This window comes from Berghia stephanieae, chromosome 1 (assembly GCF_034508935.2).
Source record: "Berghia stephanieae isolate SIO BIC M18660-M18661 chromosome 1, UCSD_Bste_1.3, whole genome shotgun sequence".
Classification (NCBI taxonomy): domain Eukaryota; kingdom Metazoa; phylum Mollusca; class Gastropoda; order Nudibranchia; family Aeolidiidae; genus Berghia; species Berghia stephanieae.
Genome location: NC_088360.1, coordinates 65991306 through 66008437, shown reverse-complemented (window position 1 = coordinate 66008437; position 17132 = coordinate 65991306). Strand labels below are relative to the sequence as shown.

General features: G+C 37.2%; 1 protein-coding gene across 6 annotated transcripts in view; it reads left to right on the top strand.

The window, feature by feature from the left end:
- The first annotated feature begins 2683 nt into the window (after positions 1 to 2683).
- The window catches only part of LOC144979706 (proton-coupled folate transporter-like), a 47652-nt gene continuing 33203 nt past the window's right edge, over positions 2684 to 17132 (top strand). The window contains exons 1-3 of one of the 6 annotated variants that reach the window (XM_078926667.1): positions 10378 to 10534; positions 10762 to 10880; positions 15162 to 15284. In XM_078926667.1, coding sequence (XP_078782793.1) covers positions 15171 to 15284 — 114 coding nt within the window. In that variant the 5' untranslated portion in view covers positions 10378 to 10534; positions 10762 to 10880; positions 15162 to 15170. Of the gene's footprint in view, positions 2959 to 3241; positions 3261 to 9156; positions 9244 to 10376; positions 10881 to 15161; positions 15285 to 17132 lie in introns of those variants that run through there. The other 5 variants (XM_078926647.1, XM_078926676.1, XM_078926639.1 and 2 more) reach the window with 5 other exon arrangements.

The following is a 17132-nucleotide window of genomic DNA, read 5'->3' as shown; positions in this document are numbered from 1 at the left end:
ACAAATGCACATACACCATCCGCACCCAAAAGGTAAACTCCAGTTACTTAATCAGAATTGGTAATGTCTCAGAACCAGTAATGAGTAGGAACATTGGACAATACTTTGGTTGTATCCTTGGGTAAGACACTCTACACACACTGTCACCACTCAACTTAGGTATGAATGATATATGGCTATAGGTCGTGACTTGGATGAAGTAGAAGTTTAGTCCCAAGAGGAAGGGGAGCACTAAGAGCATTTATACAGTGTTTATGTGCTGTCACAAAGGGGAAAAGCAACATACGCCGATTTTCATGTGATTTTGACAGCTGAATACATAATTCATTTTCATAGACTTCTGGGGAACTTTAACAGAAAATAATTTCTGCTTTCAGCTGACTGAATGGACTGTTGTAATAACGACATTATATCTTATAATTTTATTTCCGTCTGCTGATTTTTATTCAATGGAAATTGCCAACTCGATGTGACCTATTAAGCCCCTCAGTAGTTAAGATAATCCTTTCTTTAAAAAATATAGCCTTATGGAGAACATTGTGCCATTTGAGTCGATAAAAAAAAATTATACGGCGCACAACTCTACTGAAAGATTTGAAAATTAGAAATGTACTTTTTACAGATAGATAAATAGATAACTTGATTTCCTTTTATAATTTAAAGTCAGTTTAAAAGTTCGTTGAGTCAAAACAGAAATCATAAAATACGTACCGACGACACTAACACTAGGCTTTTAACGAAATCGGGTCGAACGCCGAACCCGAACGCCGAACCCGAACGGATATAGCCTTCTCACGTGACCATGAACGAGATCTGGATAGTGAAGACTCTCAAGCGGTATGCAGCATCGGATCTAAGGTCACGTGATAGAGGATAGCTTGGGTTGCTGTTGGCTTGTGTTAGGGGAGGGGCAAGGTCAGTGTCATTCAATAGTATATAATTGTGCATGTGGCGCTCTATACAGAGAGAAAATTATAAATTGATTACGGGGGAAGGTGGGGGGAGGGGGGGGGGGATGGGTTGACCCACAAACGATCGAGGTGTTGGGCTTCGGGTAGACCATGATACGAAATCAAAGAGAAAAGGCCGCTGGTACTTGGATGGTGGAAATGGTTGGGGGGGGGGGGGGGGGGGGGGGGGGGGTAGTGACAATCAGCATGGGATGTATATATCAACATTAATAATATAGGCAATAGATGACCAGGGATGTGTATTGTTTGTGTATTGTTTGTATATGTTTGTGTGTGTGTGTGTGAAAGGGATTCAAAAACACCTTTCTCTGTAGCTTCCAAATGATTACGTATACGATAAATTTGAAACCCACATTGTTTGAATCAGCTCACTAATTAATTCCTGAGCCTTGAGATGGCGACGCAACTATTACATACAAGACCTTGCAGTCGAGACGGCAGGGCTTTTGGGTTACACAACCACTATTTACCCATCGGTCAGCGGTACTCTTTGATGTATACAACACTCACCGCCTTTACGCAAAGCCGCCTGCCCATAAATCAAGAGATGGTCTCCTAACTGTTCACAAGCGAACTGTCAAACGAGCAATCGATGATTGGATAAGAATCTCAAGATCTCATATAATAAGGTAAGTTTTGGAGAGGTGATATCCCCCCACCCGTCATCGGACAGAACTTTCATTGCGTTATATCATATGAGCTCCGCCTCCTCTTTCTATTCGGGAGTGACGAGATTAGACGAGAGGACGCGAGAAAAAAAATGGTCACGTGTTGGGCAAGTCGTTCGTTAGGCGAGCTTCGGTGTCTAACTATAACTCCGTACTCTCAAAAACAACCAATCTCGACACTGTAAAAAGTTGTCAGTTTGGCGTTTTTACGTAAATCGTTGCATTCGAAATAATGTATTCACTTAATTACGGTACTTTAAGGATTTCAGATCTACACTAAGTTTTCAACAGTTTTCATCGATTTATGACATCAAGTATTATTATTGCCCCTTTGTTTAACTTATGGCATGGCCACACCCTCAACTCTATCTGTCCAGTATAAACATCAAGTACAGAAATTCCTGAGCGAAGAGGGTTTTTTTTTTTTTTTTGCTAGGAACTTTCAGATTGGCTTTTTTCAGCAAATCGTGGCATTCATAATAATATTATAGAGCAGTAAAGTTAGGTGCCCCAAACGTAAACAAAGGTCGAGAAGCACGTGGCAAACCACATGTTCCTGTCTTGACAGCTCACGTTCCAATGTAAATAATAGAAAAAAATAACCTTTAAAATTTGGCTGTTAGGTGGCAAAAGAAACACATATTCATAAATACTCGATCATGCATCAAATAATGTCTAGATATGGATATTTTATGGAACAAAAGGTAAAATTTTCTAAAATTTATCAAAAGTTACAGTCTATCTATTTTTAGACCAGAGCAAATTATTGCGCTGGTGTGAACAAAACGAGAATTATTCGGAGCCTGATTTTCATAATAATTTAGCCTTATATTATTATTTCTGCAACTGTTAGATTTTATGTAAACATATTTTCAATACTGAAAGTGTATTGCCTACAACTCAAACTACAAAATTGGGAGACCTATATTGTGCGTAAATTATTCCGGTCCCTAACGGAAATCACTAGCAACTTGTTATTGTTTACGTTTGGGGCACCTAACTTTACTGCTCTATTCACTTGATCACATTAAGGTATTCGGATTTACAGAAATTTTTAACAAGTTTCACCGATTAACAACATCAACTAATATTACTGCTAATATTACTGTCATTTTTATGCCATCGATGGGATAATTATTGTCCTGGGAAATATTTAGTTAAACGTTATCGGCAAACTGTCAATTATATCTGTCTAGCTTCTAGCCCGAACAAACCAAAAGTAGACATATTATGATGGAGTACTTAATACTGTTCGCGTCTGCTTCAGATTTTCATTTAACCTCAGGATTAAAGTGGTCAAGACACCCATTTTCTTTCATGTAAGTATAGATCGGTGTATATTACTTAGTTTTGAATTATGGGCTAACTCTCAATTTTACCAACCAACAATCAAAACATAATCACCAGGAGTACTCTACTGTAAGGTAAGTTCTCGATCCCAGGATCGTCTTTCAACTTTGCTCACGTCTGCTGCTTCAGGTTTATTTTCGCAGTTGATGTAGGTACATCGGTACTGCTGGATTCCCTACCTGTTCGTTACTGTTACTGTCATTCGTTATGCTAGAATCTATATATACATGAATATGTCAAGAATCAGATCCTAAACTAAGACTAAGTAAGCGTAAGTCATTGATTCATTCATGTCATAAGTTAAGTAAAGCGTGGTAAAGACTTGGGACCTATTGATTTTGATATCTAGACTGATAAACTAAAATCATGCCGATTAAAGCATGACAGCGACGACAAGCACATCGATTAATAACGAAATTAGGTTCAAAAGTATTAGAAGCCAAGATAATTACAGGTAGTGGAGCTGGCGACATAGTGTTTATTCCGAGAATCAATCTGACGTCTACTATTTCTGTTAATATCGCCAAGTTTTCCTCTGTCGATCGTATCAAAGGCTGCGGACATATCGATTCCGGTTATTGTTATGGATATGTTTTCTTTGAGTGCCTTTGCTGCCAACCATTTATGTGTCCATACAACGTCCGATGTGCTTCGGTCTTGGCGAAACCCGCTTTGGCTATGTGATAGATATTTTTCTATTTTCGGTCTAATTCTGTTGAGGACAATAGTTGACAGTGTTTTTCTTATGGTATTCAGTAATGTTATTGGGCGTAGGTTGTTTACGGGTCCTTTCGTTTTTCCTGGTTTTTGTATTGTAATTAGGACACCGCTGTTTATGTCCCAGTCTTTGTGTGTTGAGAATGTTTTGTTCATTATGTTTGCAATGCTCAGATCCAGGGAGAGGGTACCGCATTTCAGCAATTCAGCGGGAATTTCATCTTCGCCTGGGGATCTGTTATTGTTTAGGCACTTTATGCTATTTCTAACTTCAGTTGTTGTGATGCGGTTGTTTAGGTCTCTAGGGTTTCCTGAGAAGGGCGATATTTGTGAGACTTGTTTGTGAAATTTCTGCTGGAAGTGGTCAGTTACAATGTCAAGGATATCGTTGGGATTTGTTGTCTGTTTGCCAAATTTATCCTTTAGTTTTGGGTTCTCGAATGGTTTTCGGTTCAGAGATTTCGTCGCTTTGAACATAGACGATGCGTTACTTTTGGACTTTTCTATGTCTTCCACTTTTTTGTCTAATTCCTCGTTTCTGTGTTTTATTGTAAGTGATCGAATTGAATGCAGTATTTTGTTTCGTTCCGTTTTCAGGTTTATTATTTCTTCCGAGTCTTTCGTGTTTTGTATCCTGATCCTAAGTTCTTTTTGTTGCCGCGATTCAACAACTGATTCAGGCTTACCATTTATTCTAAATAGAGGACAGTTTCCTGTAAAATTGTCATATTCAATGACAATTAACAAGTCTCAGGGGCAGACATTAAGCAAGGTGGGGATTTTTTTTACCACAACCTGTTTTCACACACGGACAACTGTATGTTGCTGTGTCACGGGTCAGAGGCTATAGTGGCTTACACTTCATGTTGGGCCTCACAGAAAAATCAACAGAGGATGTACCAAGTTACACAGACAACGTTGTTTACCTATATGCCCTCATTAAATGATGGTGAGTACAATTAATATCGAATAGTTCTTTCCCCGCGAAATTGCGGGCTTTTTACAGTCTACATAAAATGTCTTAAACAACTAAACGAAATAATCTCAACGTTTTACCTACATCGAATATATGCGAAACAACAGAACCACTTCTTATCTACGAACGATAACTGGATTCAATAGTCTGATGTCACGTCACCCAGCAACGGCGACCATCGTGGTTCTAAACAAAGAAAATCGGTACTTTTTATTTTTTTCCTGTTGGCTAGAACTTTTCATATGTCTTGTGATCAGAATGTGTAAAAGTCAAAACATGATCAGATTTATAATGGGTTTTTTTTTTCCTTTGGATACGCTTTTATGCTCGTCGGAGAAATATTTCATAAGGGCGTCCGCCATTGTTCCGATAGTTTAGAGCCAGTTACTAAGTTACCATGCGTAATTACGAGGGAAGTGACGTTACGACTGTTGAAGCATACTCTGATAAGTTATGTAGGCGGAAGAGGTGGTCTTTAACTTTAATATTAAAGTTCATGAAAAACACCATTCTGGTACTGCTCTTTTGTATGAAAAACATTACTGTGAAAACATTGCTGCGCAAATTGAAAATGACGCCGCCATGGAATTCAGGGCTAACCGCAAACGTACTACACGTGTAGTCGTCTGCTCTTCCCTTCTGTCTATAGCGCAGCGCGTGAACTCCATCACTTCGCGTATTTTTATTGCCCTCTATCGTAGCAAGGTCAGCACCAGATGACCGCAGCGACTCGTGGTTATCTGACAATAATATGCGAAATGATTTAATTACTGGCATGTTTAATTAAAAGCAAAAGTCCTTTCTTGGTTAAGACACTGCCGGTTGTACCAAAGTCGTTCAAAAATCACGATATCAAAAGTTTCCAGACTTGCATCTTGCTTTAAGCACTGCAGTATTAATAGCGTGGGAAGTTGCCCCATCTTGTTGAAAAATAGATAATTGATAGGAATAAAGTGAGGAATAAGATTTTTCTTCTTTCAATGTTTCATAATTTTCAATATGAAGCACAAATCATATTCGGTTTATTTCTAAAGATTAATTTCCTCCAATGAGTCCTGACTTGAATGCAATGGATTCCATCCAGGAATGCCACAAAGGTGAGTGGGATAATGATGTGGTGGAGGAGTTGCAGCCGTGGTGACGGTGACGATGATGATGTGGTTATGGTGGTAGTAAAGGTTGTAGTTGTAGCAATTATGGAACTTAAAATAAAGAGCGAATTTAAAATGAATTTGGATCGAAGTGCGATTCCATACATTAGAAACTCAACTGGATCAAAGTGGAAAAGACAACGCACAGCCATTACACAAAATGGGGGAGAGGGTGTCGAAAGATGACTTCAAAATTTGAGAATTACATCTGAAATCGCTTTTGCAATTATGCAATGCGTTTATTAAATCAATCATCGAATTAAAATGTCCCACCGTATTCTCTTGACTGGGCTGTATGTAAATTTCAATAAGTAGTTTCGATTGTTGTAAAATTTCAGACATTATGTATCATTTATATCATTTATATTATTTATACTATGGAGGCTGCATGCTTCAAAATTTTTGTAAGTTTATTCGTTTTCTTTCTTTCTTTCTTTTTTTTTTTGCACCCGATATTTTCTAACTTCTATCTGGTAGAAGGACATTACTTCCGAAAACGAAATTTCCACCCTTTACTGCCCCCTACCCGTCGCGCAGTCAACCATTGGATGATACATCATGGATATCGCCGCTCCAGACTTGCAAAGAGACCTTGAAGCTGTTGTCTTCAATATTAGGGGAAAGACAATTCCATGTCGCGCTGGGAGACTTAACGAGTAAAATTAGGAAACTGAAGAATGGGGCCCCTCAAGGATCTGTTCTGGCGCCAATGTTGTTTAATGTCTACATTAGCGATATGCCGAACGCTTCCTCCCTGAGGCTGGAATATGCGGATGACTAGGCACTTGTTACTCAAAGTAAAATGTGGACCCGTCTCGAAAGCGTACTCAGCGAGGACGTCACCAGACTCAGAGCCTACTTCGACAAGTGGTATCTGGAGATGAACGCTTTGAAAACCGCCACTGCATTTCACCTATGCACACACGTAAACTGAACGTCCTCATCAGGGACCAGCTCCTCCCATATGATCCGAACCCAAGGCTAATAACAGGCAATTCCTCACTCTTATCCTTGCGAGTGGTTGAGGCCACGTATTGCGTGTCGGTTACGTGTTGCCGTGTGTGTACTCCCCGCGCGAGATTCAATAGGCTATTCATTCAACAGTTCCCATGCTCATTGTGTTGCATCTTTTTATTTTAAATAAATTTAAGTTCAATTCCATGGATTACCATCATGAATGTGTATTACATTGTGTCCAAGTGTCGTCTTCAAAGTGCTTTTGATTAGGCCACATTGATACTTTGTTCGATTTATTTATAAAATTGTAAATAGGAATAATGGTTTTGTGAATTTGATTCTTTCACTTGTTCTTACACCTACGCATTCTTTGTTAACATTGATGCATTGGCCTAAATATAAACGCGTGGTGCTTGTGTTTATATGTCAGTTCTAGATATGGTGTAGATTGTAAATATCAGAAGTAATTTTATTGAAGATTAATAACTTCGTTTCAACCGATTCTGCGTTCTGCACTAATTGATTAAATTTGACTTTACGATGTCCTTAAAACTCTCCATATCAATAGATGACGATGTCCTGTATGTTATCGTCTTGCGTTGGAATCGTGGTTTTGTAGTGTTTAGATAAAATATTACACTGTCATGATCTGATATGTTATTAATTTCAACATGTACATCTGATGGGAAATAACTAGATCAAGCATGTTGCCAGCCTCATGTGTTGATGATTCAACACGTTGCTTACTGCTGCCACTACAGCTACTGCTGCTGCTGCTGCTTCTGTTGCTACTGCTACTTCTATTACCACTACTACCACTACTACTACTACTACTACTACTACTACTACTACTACTACTACTACTACTACTACTTCTACTACTACTACTACTACTACTACTACTACTACTACTACTACTACTACTACTACTACTACTACTACTACTACTACTATTACTACATCTATTACTACGTGTACTACTACTACTACTACTACTACTACTACTACTACTACTACTACTACTACTACTACTACTACTACTACTACTACTAGCACAACAACAATAAAAACTACTACTACTACTACAACTACTACTACAACTACTACTACTACTACTACTACTACTACTACTACTACTACTACTACTACTACTACTACTACTACTACTACTACTACTACAAATACAACTCTGCCTATCTATCTATCCATCTATCTATCTATCTATCTATCTATCTATCTATCTATCTATCTATCTATCTATATATATCTATCTATCTATCTATATATCTATCGATCTATCTATCTATCTATCTATCTATCTATCTATCTATCTATCTATCGATCCATCTATCTATCTATCTATCTATCTATCTATCTATCTATCTATCTATCTATCTATCTATCTATCTTTCTAACTATCTCTCGTTCTAAGTATCCACTAATTCATAGTCACCTACCTTTCTAGCTATCTATTGTTTACTCGTCCACTTATTTACCTATTTATATACATATAGACGCAGCTATCATCCGGGTGTACTCTCTCTCTCTCTCTCTCTCTCTCTCTCTCTCTCTCTCTCTCGCTCTCTTTCTTTCTTTCTTTCTTTCTTTCTTTCTCTTTCTCTCTCTCTCACCCCCATCTCTCTCTCTATGTCCCTCTCCCCTTCCAGGTTAATTTGTGTATTGTTGTACTGACGAAGGGTTTGTACCCGTAACGTCCATTGTCAGTATTGTTCCCATACGAAGCCTCTCCATTTTCGATATTTCGGTGTATTGTGGGTAGGTTCATTACTTATTCTCGTCTTTGACATTGTATTTGCTGTTTTCTCAAACTGACAGTAGAATTCGTTCAACGTTTCAGCGTCAATTTGTTTGTTTGGTGTTGCATCGTAAATATTTCTCGCTATCGTCTCCATTCACGCCTCTCTCTCTCTCTCTCTCTCTCTCTCTCTCTCTCTCTCTCTCTCTCTCTCTCTCTCTCTCTACTCCAACCTCCATTTGACTGACATGATTTCAATTGTTGTTCCCATCTTGTTTTTTGTAGGCTATTTTTGCTTCTCTAATCTTTTAAAAAAAGTGTAAAATTGTCATTGTTTACAAACGCTCTCTTTCTTTCATCAATTATACTTTTAAGCTCTTATTTCTTCCATGATTTGTTGTTTGAAAATATTTTTCTTGTTTTCGTTTCCACAAATAATTCAAAACAAAAGTTGCCGAGTGGTTGACCTTGTCAACCCAATCAATGATAAATTATTAGATGTCAGGGGTCAAAGCATCCGATGATGTCAGTTCAAAACAAGCTTGGACTTGGAGTTTTAATATTGCTTCTTGTTTGTTATTTTACGACGGGTTTTCTTGTCTCAATTCAGGAATGTACGAACAGGATGGTAGCAGATGAGCTGTGTCATGTGCCGATTGGCATATTTGAGGATTGTCAACAGATTTGTAAGCAATTGGTATGTTCGAATAACACAAGTCAGTTGTTTTCCCATTACGTGTACCGCGTGTGCCACATTTCATAGATTATATTGTTAAAAATAAGCCTCATCTAATTTTCATCTGGGTTGTTGGTAATGAATGAATGGACGTATTTTCTTTTTTCTCTTTGGCACGATCACTTATGGCATGGGCTGGTATAATATATGATCTATATTATTAAGTTAATTCGGTTACATTTTCGTAGTAGACGTCTCAACGCTAGAGATAAAACCTCAAAGTTAGAGAGGCTCACGGAGTGTAATATGTTGATATTATTTTATCTATGTAAGCACAAACACCCCCTCCTTTTCTCATTCTATGTGAAGGGTCTCTTTCTGTTCTCAAAAATGCAAAGTTATTGAGCCTCGCATGTTGTTCACTTTCCATCTCTGTCAACGAGGTTTCAGTAAGGCAGATTGCACAGCTGTTTCTTTTGGCGCTACCAAATTGGCACAGGGCAGACAATGCGTTAACGTAGGGTTTATTCATTTATTTTGACCCCCCCCCCTCTCTCTCTCTCTCTCTCTCTCTCTCTCTCTCTCTCTCTCTCTCTCTCTCCCAATAGAGACGGGATGAAAAAATGTAACGAAAATTGAATTTAAATCTTAAATGATTGAATATAAATAAGGGGTAGATATCGATATCGTTGCTTTAATCATTATGGTTGCTGGAAGCAAGCGTTGTTAGATTGTTTCATTGCCCACTTTGTACACTTGCTGCGTACAACAATCATACCACCGTATCCGGTGAGATTCAGTCAAATGTAAGTTTAGGTATGACGAGTTTTCATAATCATCAACATAAAACATCAACACACTTTGGGTCACTTTTTTATTTCGATTGTTTTTCGTTTTTACCTAGATAGACTGGTTTTGATTATCAATAAAAGTTGTATGGGGTTGTATTTAAAGTATTTGTATATCTATTTTCATTGCGGGGAATTTCAGAATATTTAGATTAAAATGTTTTAATGGGCCACTTCTCCCCTATTATGTTGACGAAATCTACAACTACAAGTGACACGCTGCCCGTGAAATAATAAATGTTACTTGTTATCTTTCAAAGCGTAATAGTCTAATCACAAGCACTCTTATCTTGCACAAGTGCTTTAGTTATGACTTCTATCAAGAACAAATATACTTGTCTGTCTGCTGAAAGCAATGCTGGGTTAATCCCTAATGACGATACGATATATTACCATCATTTCATAACTTATCTGGTTACAAATCAAGACCTAACCGTTGTTCACCTACAGACCAGTGATAGCGTGTAAAATTGTTTTAAAATATTGGCCAGACAACTCGTCATCCAAATATCTATCGGGTTTTTTTAAATTACTATTACCCTCATATTGGAAAAGAAAAAAAACACCTCTCAAACAGGGAACCAAGTGTGGTTCCACGGTTGAGAACTTTTGCCTAGATGGGGGTCATTTAAACCGATCGATATTTGAAGGACAAATTTTCTGGCAAAATTTTTGGTACATGTTTTTCCAGAGTACGGCAGTTACCTGGTTAAGCTTGTGTTTTTCTCAACTTATTGAATCTTGCCGATGAATGGTTAAAAAGGAAACTTTGCCCCAGTTTTAGAAATTGGAAAGGGTAGATTTCCAAAGGTAGGATTTTTTTCTGTTTCGATGTTCAAATTATGTGTTTCTGTTTGTACTCTGTATTTCAGTGAGTACACATCTTCATTGGAATATTAGAGTGAATTTATTGTATTTCATATTCATTGTTACCCACCGTCTTAAAACCGTATTTTGGTGAGATGAATCGGACCTGAAAAGTAAATTTAAAATTGAAATGACTAATATGGAAGTTTGAGTCTTTTCAGAAATTATAGACATTAACCCTAGATTTCATATCTATATTAATGAAAGAAAGAAAGTCTCTCTCTCTCTCTCTCTCTCTCTCTCTCTCTCTCTCTCTCCAGTATTCAGACCTCTTTGACATCCTTCTGTCCATTGTGACATGATCTATAGAACCAGAACGTCCAGCTTATACATTTTATCACTAATTTTCACCTATCAACCATACCGTTTTCTTTTAGCATAAAGAAATGCAGAAAATGCGTATTACTTAATACTGTACTATATTATATAGTCTGTTCATGCGGGATTATATTAAAGTGTCATTACAAATTTTGAACACCTGTAGTGATAGACCAAACAGTTTTCTCACAAGACCAAATTCCTTTGATCTTTTCATTGTTTGCAATAAATTATGACTCAAACTTTAAAATGCTTACAGCAATGGTGTGTTGATTCTCTTCTCCGTGGGGGAAATATTCACAACAAAGTTACACTCAGTGGCGTAGCTTATCAAATAATTTTGGGTTGTTTGAAATAGTGTAACAATAGATATCATTTAAACAGTACTTAACAGTGTTGAAATAAAGCTCACATAGTTTATAATTTATCTCTTTCCTGGTGGACAGCGGACATGTAATATATTAGACGACACAAGCAGCCCGTTAGGTACTTATACATTTTTGGGGCAACGACATTGATGTAAATTTTAAAAAAAAAAAGGGGAGGGGGAGATTGGGGGTTCCTCCGAATTGTTACGCCCATCTTCGATAGGACGAGGAGAAATGCCTTTCACAAAGACGCAAATCCCCGACCAACTGTTGAACAAGACAACTCATAAAGGTCGCACAAAACCCACTGGTCACCCATCGAGCAGCATACACGTTTGCCATTCTTGAATTATGTTCACTGAGGAGGGGGAAGGGGCGGGGGGGGGGGGGGGGCTTTGAATGTGATAATGTGAAATGTAACTGAATCAAAACTTCTTTATCCATGTAATTTTTGTACTTTCAAAGGAACCGCAGTTTTCAAATACAAGAGGTTCATAATCTAAATGTAATGATATAATTATTAATTTATCCTCTCCATTCTGAGTTCCTGATTGTGGGCAATCTATTAATAATATTGCTATTCGCCCTATGCAATGAAAAAGAATTCTGCACTTCGCCTCACTGGAGAAATACTTGAAAATTTTCAATAAAATCCATCAGAAGGTTGTGGAGACATAGACGTCTACACGTTAACGGGTGCGCACGGGTTGTGGAACGGACTATAAAATATATTATCTCATTTGTAGGGGACAAACAAAATAGATCGGCTTTGAAAGATTTAACGTAGTATCGTTGCTGGATCTTTTTCGGCATTGTTCATTCTTTCATTAACCTGTTAACTGTCGTACTCTGGAAAACTCGTGTTTAAAAATGTGGTCAGAAAACTCGTCCTTCAAAATTAATTATTGATTTAAATTACCCTTATCTTGGCAAAACACCTCAATCCTGGAACTTTGCGGAAGATGTTTTTGCCAATATCAGGGTCATTTAAATCGATTGATATTTGAAGGACGTGTTTTCTTGCCAAATTTTTAAATACGAGTTTTTCAAGAGTCCGGCAGTTAACTGGTTAACACAGAGCTCTGGATCTTCTCCATTCCGATTTTGATAAACAAGAGTCCAGTATACTTTAATTCCTTTGCATCATTCAAAACTCCTTCCAGATTATAGGAGGTAGTTTTCTGAAATCAGATTTTTTAAATTATTTTTTTTTGGGTGGGGGGGGGGGGGGGGGCTTCTCATTATTCTTTCTGGAAATACAAAAAAAAAACCCAATGATTTTAGCATATCCAACATATTGTGACTAACTCTCCATCCAACCGATGATGTGCATTTTTTTTCTGATCGGTTTACCTTGCGTGCATTTTATACAGCCAACAAAATACAAGATTATCTCGGTTGTAGAATACACGACGCAGTGTGACAACAGTCTATTTCGATCTTGCCCATCATATACAATATCATCTATGTTCAGTAAATATCTAGATCTCCAGTCCAACCAGTTCTTGTTGAATCGGAGATCTACAACGCTATGAGCCAATCGTTCTTCCATCCACTTACATTACCGAACATTCATACATCGACGTTTATGTAATAATCTAAAGGGCAGATAGAAGAGTAGTTTTATTTCTAAAGACTCTTAATTCTGGTCAATGATCCTCCCTGTGTGGTTAGAGCACGCGTACTATCTGTTCCCTAGTAAGCTGTTGCCTCTAATCTTTTTAACCAGTTAACTGCCTTACTCAAGAAAGGCACGTATTAAGAATTTGGCCAGAAAACTCGTCATTCAAATATCGATCGATTTAAATTACCCTCACCCAGGGCCCAATTTTATGTAAGCGGACTAGATTTAGTTAATTCACTAGTCTAGTAAATAACTTGCTAGTCTTAAGCCTGAGCGGAGCAAGTGGCTAAAGAAATCGAATTTTTTGAAAGTTTTCTAGTCTCTGACTTGCAAGGCTATTGCCTAGAAGTGGTCATTGCAAGGATGGTGACTAATTCGGTTATTTTGTGCTCTCTAGTACATAATGGCAGGTAAGATACCAACTTCCATAATTTCAACACAAAAGATTTCCAAAGAGGAAATTAGCAACACATCCGGTATAGATATATTTCGTTCCATTTCATATTTGAACATACTTTTGCCATGATGAATCAAATCACGTGATATTGACAGTTGACTGATCAGACTACAATGATGTCCATGATCGACTGCAATTCTATATTTAGGCCAGTGAAAGTTTCATTGAAACTAGAACAAATTGAACAAAAACAAAAACAAACAAAACAGAAAGTGTCTTCTGATGAATCACATTATTTCAGTCAGTTACAATGGCAGTATAAAACTTTTGTTTCCACTATACTTTCAAATCGTTTTGTTGTTGTTGTTGTTCTTTGAAGCAAATCCTTTAACTTCGAGTCTCCGTTCACTCGCAACTCGCTAACCCGATTAGATTCGGGTTTTTTTTTTTTTTAACTCTCAAAAATGTGTGCCTTCGACCATCTGCTCTTATCTTACGGTTTTTAAAATCAGTGTCAATAGCAGCAGGACACTTTATGCGTCTGTCATTCGTAACCGACGTATTTACCTTCCGAATTGGAGTTCTCTCAATCTAAAAAAAAAAGCAATCTGCCATCGTGTCAACGCCATGATGTATCCTTGTAACTAGTCTCAAAGCTGGATGCCCGGCTTCATCAAATGACTAAATCTTGGCCAAATGTAGTCTGAAGGTGCTGTGATTATAGTTTGGGACTTGCTTGGTCAGCTGACATAAAATCCGATTTTTTCAAGTCCTTGACTAAAGTCAGAGACTAAGCACTAGTCCGCGTTCATAAAAACGGGCCCAGGTATAAGAGTTTTTGCCAAGATGAGAGTCAGTTAAATCGACCGGTATTTGAAATACGAGGTTTCTGGCCAGGTTTATAGTCGGTGTCCTTCCAGAGTACGGCGGTTAACTGGATAAAATGATAGGTTAGACTTACCAAGAGAATAAACTGGGGAATGCTGCATCAGGTATTGCCAGAATTATATAGTGCCAGAGCCTGAGAATCAAAGTTGTGGAATCCCTATCAACGATGATACATAATATAGTACCAGAGCCTGATCGTCACTACCACCACCACAGCCATCATCATGATCATCATCATGATCATCATCATCATCATCATCATCATCATCATCATCAGCAGCAGCAGCAGCATTATTATCATCATCATCATCATCATCATCATCATCATCATCATCATCATAATTATTATTATTATCAATATTATTATTATTATTATTATTATTATTATTATTATTATTATTATTATTATATTTATTATTATTATTATTATATATTATTATTATTATTATTATTATTATTATTATTAATATTATATAATAATATCATCATCATCATCATCATCATCATCATCATCATCATCATCATCGTCGTCGTCATCATCATCATCATCATCATCATCATCATCATCATCAGCAGCAGCAGCAGCAGCAGCAGCATTACTATCTTTTCCACATGATATTTAATCATAGACGCAAACCATGGCCGTGGAACCTATCAGGGATAAGATGGTAAACCAATTCAGACTCGTCACGGTGGAGCCTCTTGCCTTTGCTTTCACATTTGGACAATTTCTAAGTTTCCCTACCACGAAGGTAAGGTGTTCGAATGAAAAACCGTAAGTGTTCTACATCTTTATCGTTTTTCTTTCTTGCATCCCTTTCCGTTCCTTCAGTTTCTGGATCCAGTTACAACTTTTAGGCAAGTACTTTGAAGTATAGAAGGAACGAATTGACTTCACTCAGCTCCTTGTTATTTTTTTTAACCAGCCATTTTTATGAGTACAAAACTATATCAATCAGACTATAAACGTTCAAAGTTACTAATAGTTTTGTGTGTTGGTACATTATATCCGGCTGGCGGGTGTTGTGAGCACTTTGGTTTAACGCACAGTTTCAATATATTGTAATTATGAGTATATATAACGCAATAGAAATCGGGAGAGGCTTCGGCTACACCTCAAAATTCAAAGTCCAAGATGATTGTTTTTTTCTTAATTATTGAAGGTGGCTGAAAGTTGTTTTTAATTATTTTTAAAAATTATTTTGTGTTATTTTGTTTGGGGTTTTTTTCTGTTTTTTTTTTTTTTGTTGTTTTGTTTTGTTTTGTTTTGTTTTGTTTTTTTGTTTTTTTTTGTTTTTTTTTTGTTTTTTTTTTTTTGGGGGGGGGGGTGGTCCTTACAGAGGAAGACTGTAAAGCTACCGCGAAGTAGATCCTACTCGTTCATTGACCAGACAATAGAACTGCCCCGAAAGTGTCACGTAACAATGATTCACCTCTATTGTTCTAAATTGTTATTTTAGTAATACAAACATAAGAACCGAGTTCGTCTCACTCCATTGTACTCCGACATGCTTACAAAAACTTTATTAATCGAATATTAGTTTATCATTCTTATAATAGCCTTCTCTTTGGATTCATTTCAAAATAGTGATTACTTTTCCTTCAACCATGCCACGTAGCCACAATAATTACAGAAGCTTATTGATTTAATCTTCACTACCCACTTTAAAAATGCCAATAAAATCATAAAAAAGGAGTGCAGAGAAGCAAAATAACGCTTCATTGATAAAGAATGCAAGAAAATAGAAAATCTAACACAAAGCTCTTTCACGACTCGATTGCAAATTTAACTGGAAGAAAAAAGCCTTTTACCAAAGTCAATTGCTTCAGACAGGATAACATTTCAGTTGAGCTTTTGGATGCCATGGGCAATGTCGGAATAGACATTCTGACAAAAGTGTTTAATATGATCTACTTCAATGGCATCGTGCCATATGAGCTGAGACTGACCCATTTTATCACACTCCAACAAAAACGGGTGCAATAGATTGTGATCACTGCACGATCAGCATCATGAGCCAGATCACACAGATCTTCCTATGCACCATAATGAAAAGAATGAGGAATAAGACTTCATATGAAATTGGGCAGGAACAATTTGGCTTCGTGAAAGACAAAGTACTGTGAATGCCATCTTGGCATTAAGAAGAATATTACAAAGGTCTATTGAGAAGCAAAAAGCCTGTAACTCGGCTTCGTGGACTATTCAAAAGCCTTCGACTCGATTAAACATAAAGAACTTTTTAAAGGACTCCCATCTATCGCATTATGACTTCCGCCTTGTGAAAAATTTGTACTAGAACCAAACAGCATGTGTAACATTGGAAAATGAGTCCGATTTTTTTTTAATATTAAAAAAGGACTGAAATAATCTTCCGTCAAATTGAAGAAGTACCAGGCATCTGTGTTTGAGGTGAGAATTTGAGGAACATGAGGTATTTAGACGATGAACTTCTTGTCACGTTACTGTAGAACGAGCTAAAGTCTCAATGGGAAATTAACTTGAGGCGACAAGGAGGTGTTATTTTTCAAACCTGTTACTGTTATTCGACTATCTTGTGTTGACAACGCCTCTCAATCGTCCTATGAATATTACTCAC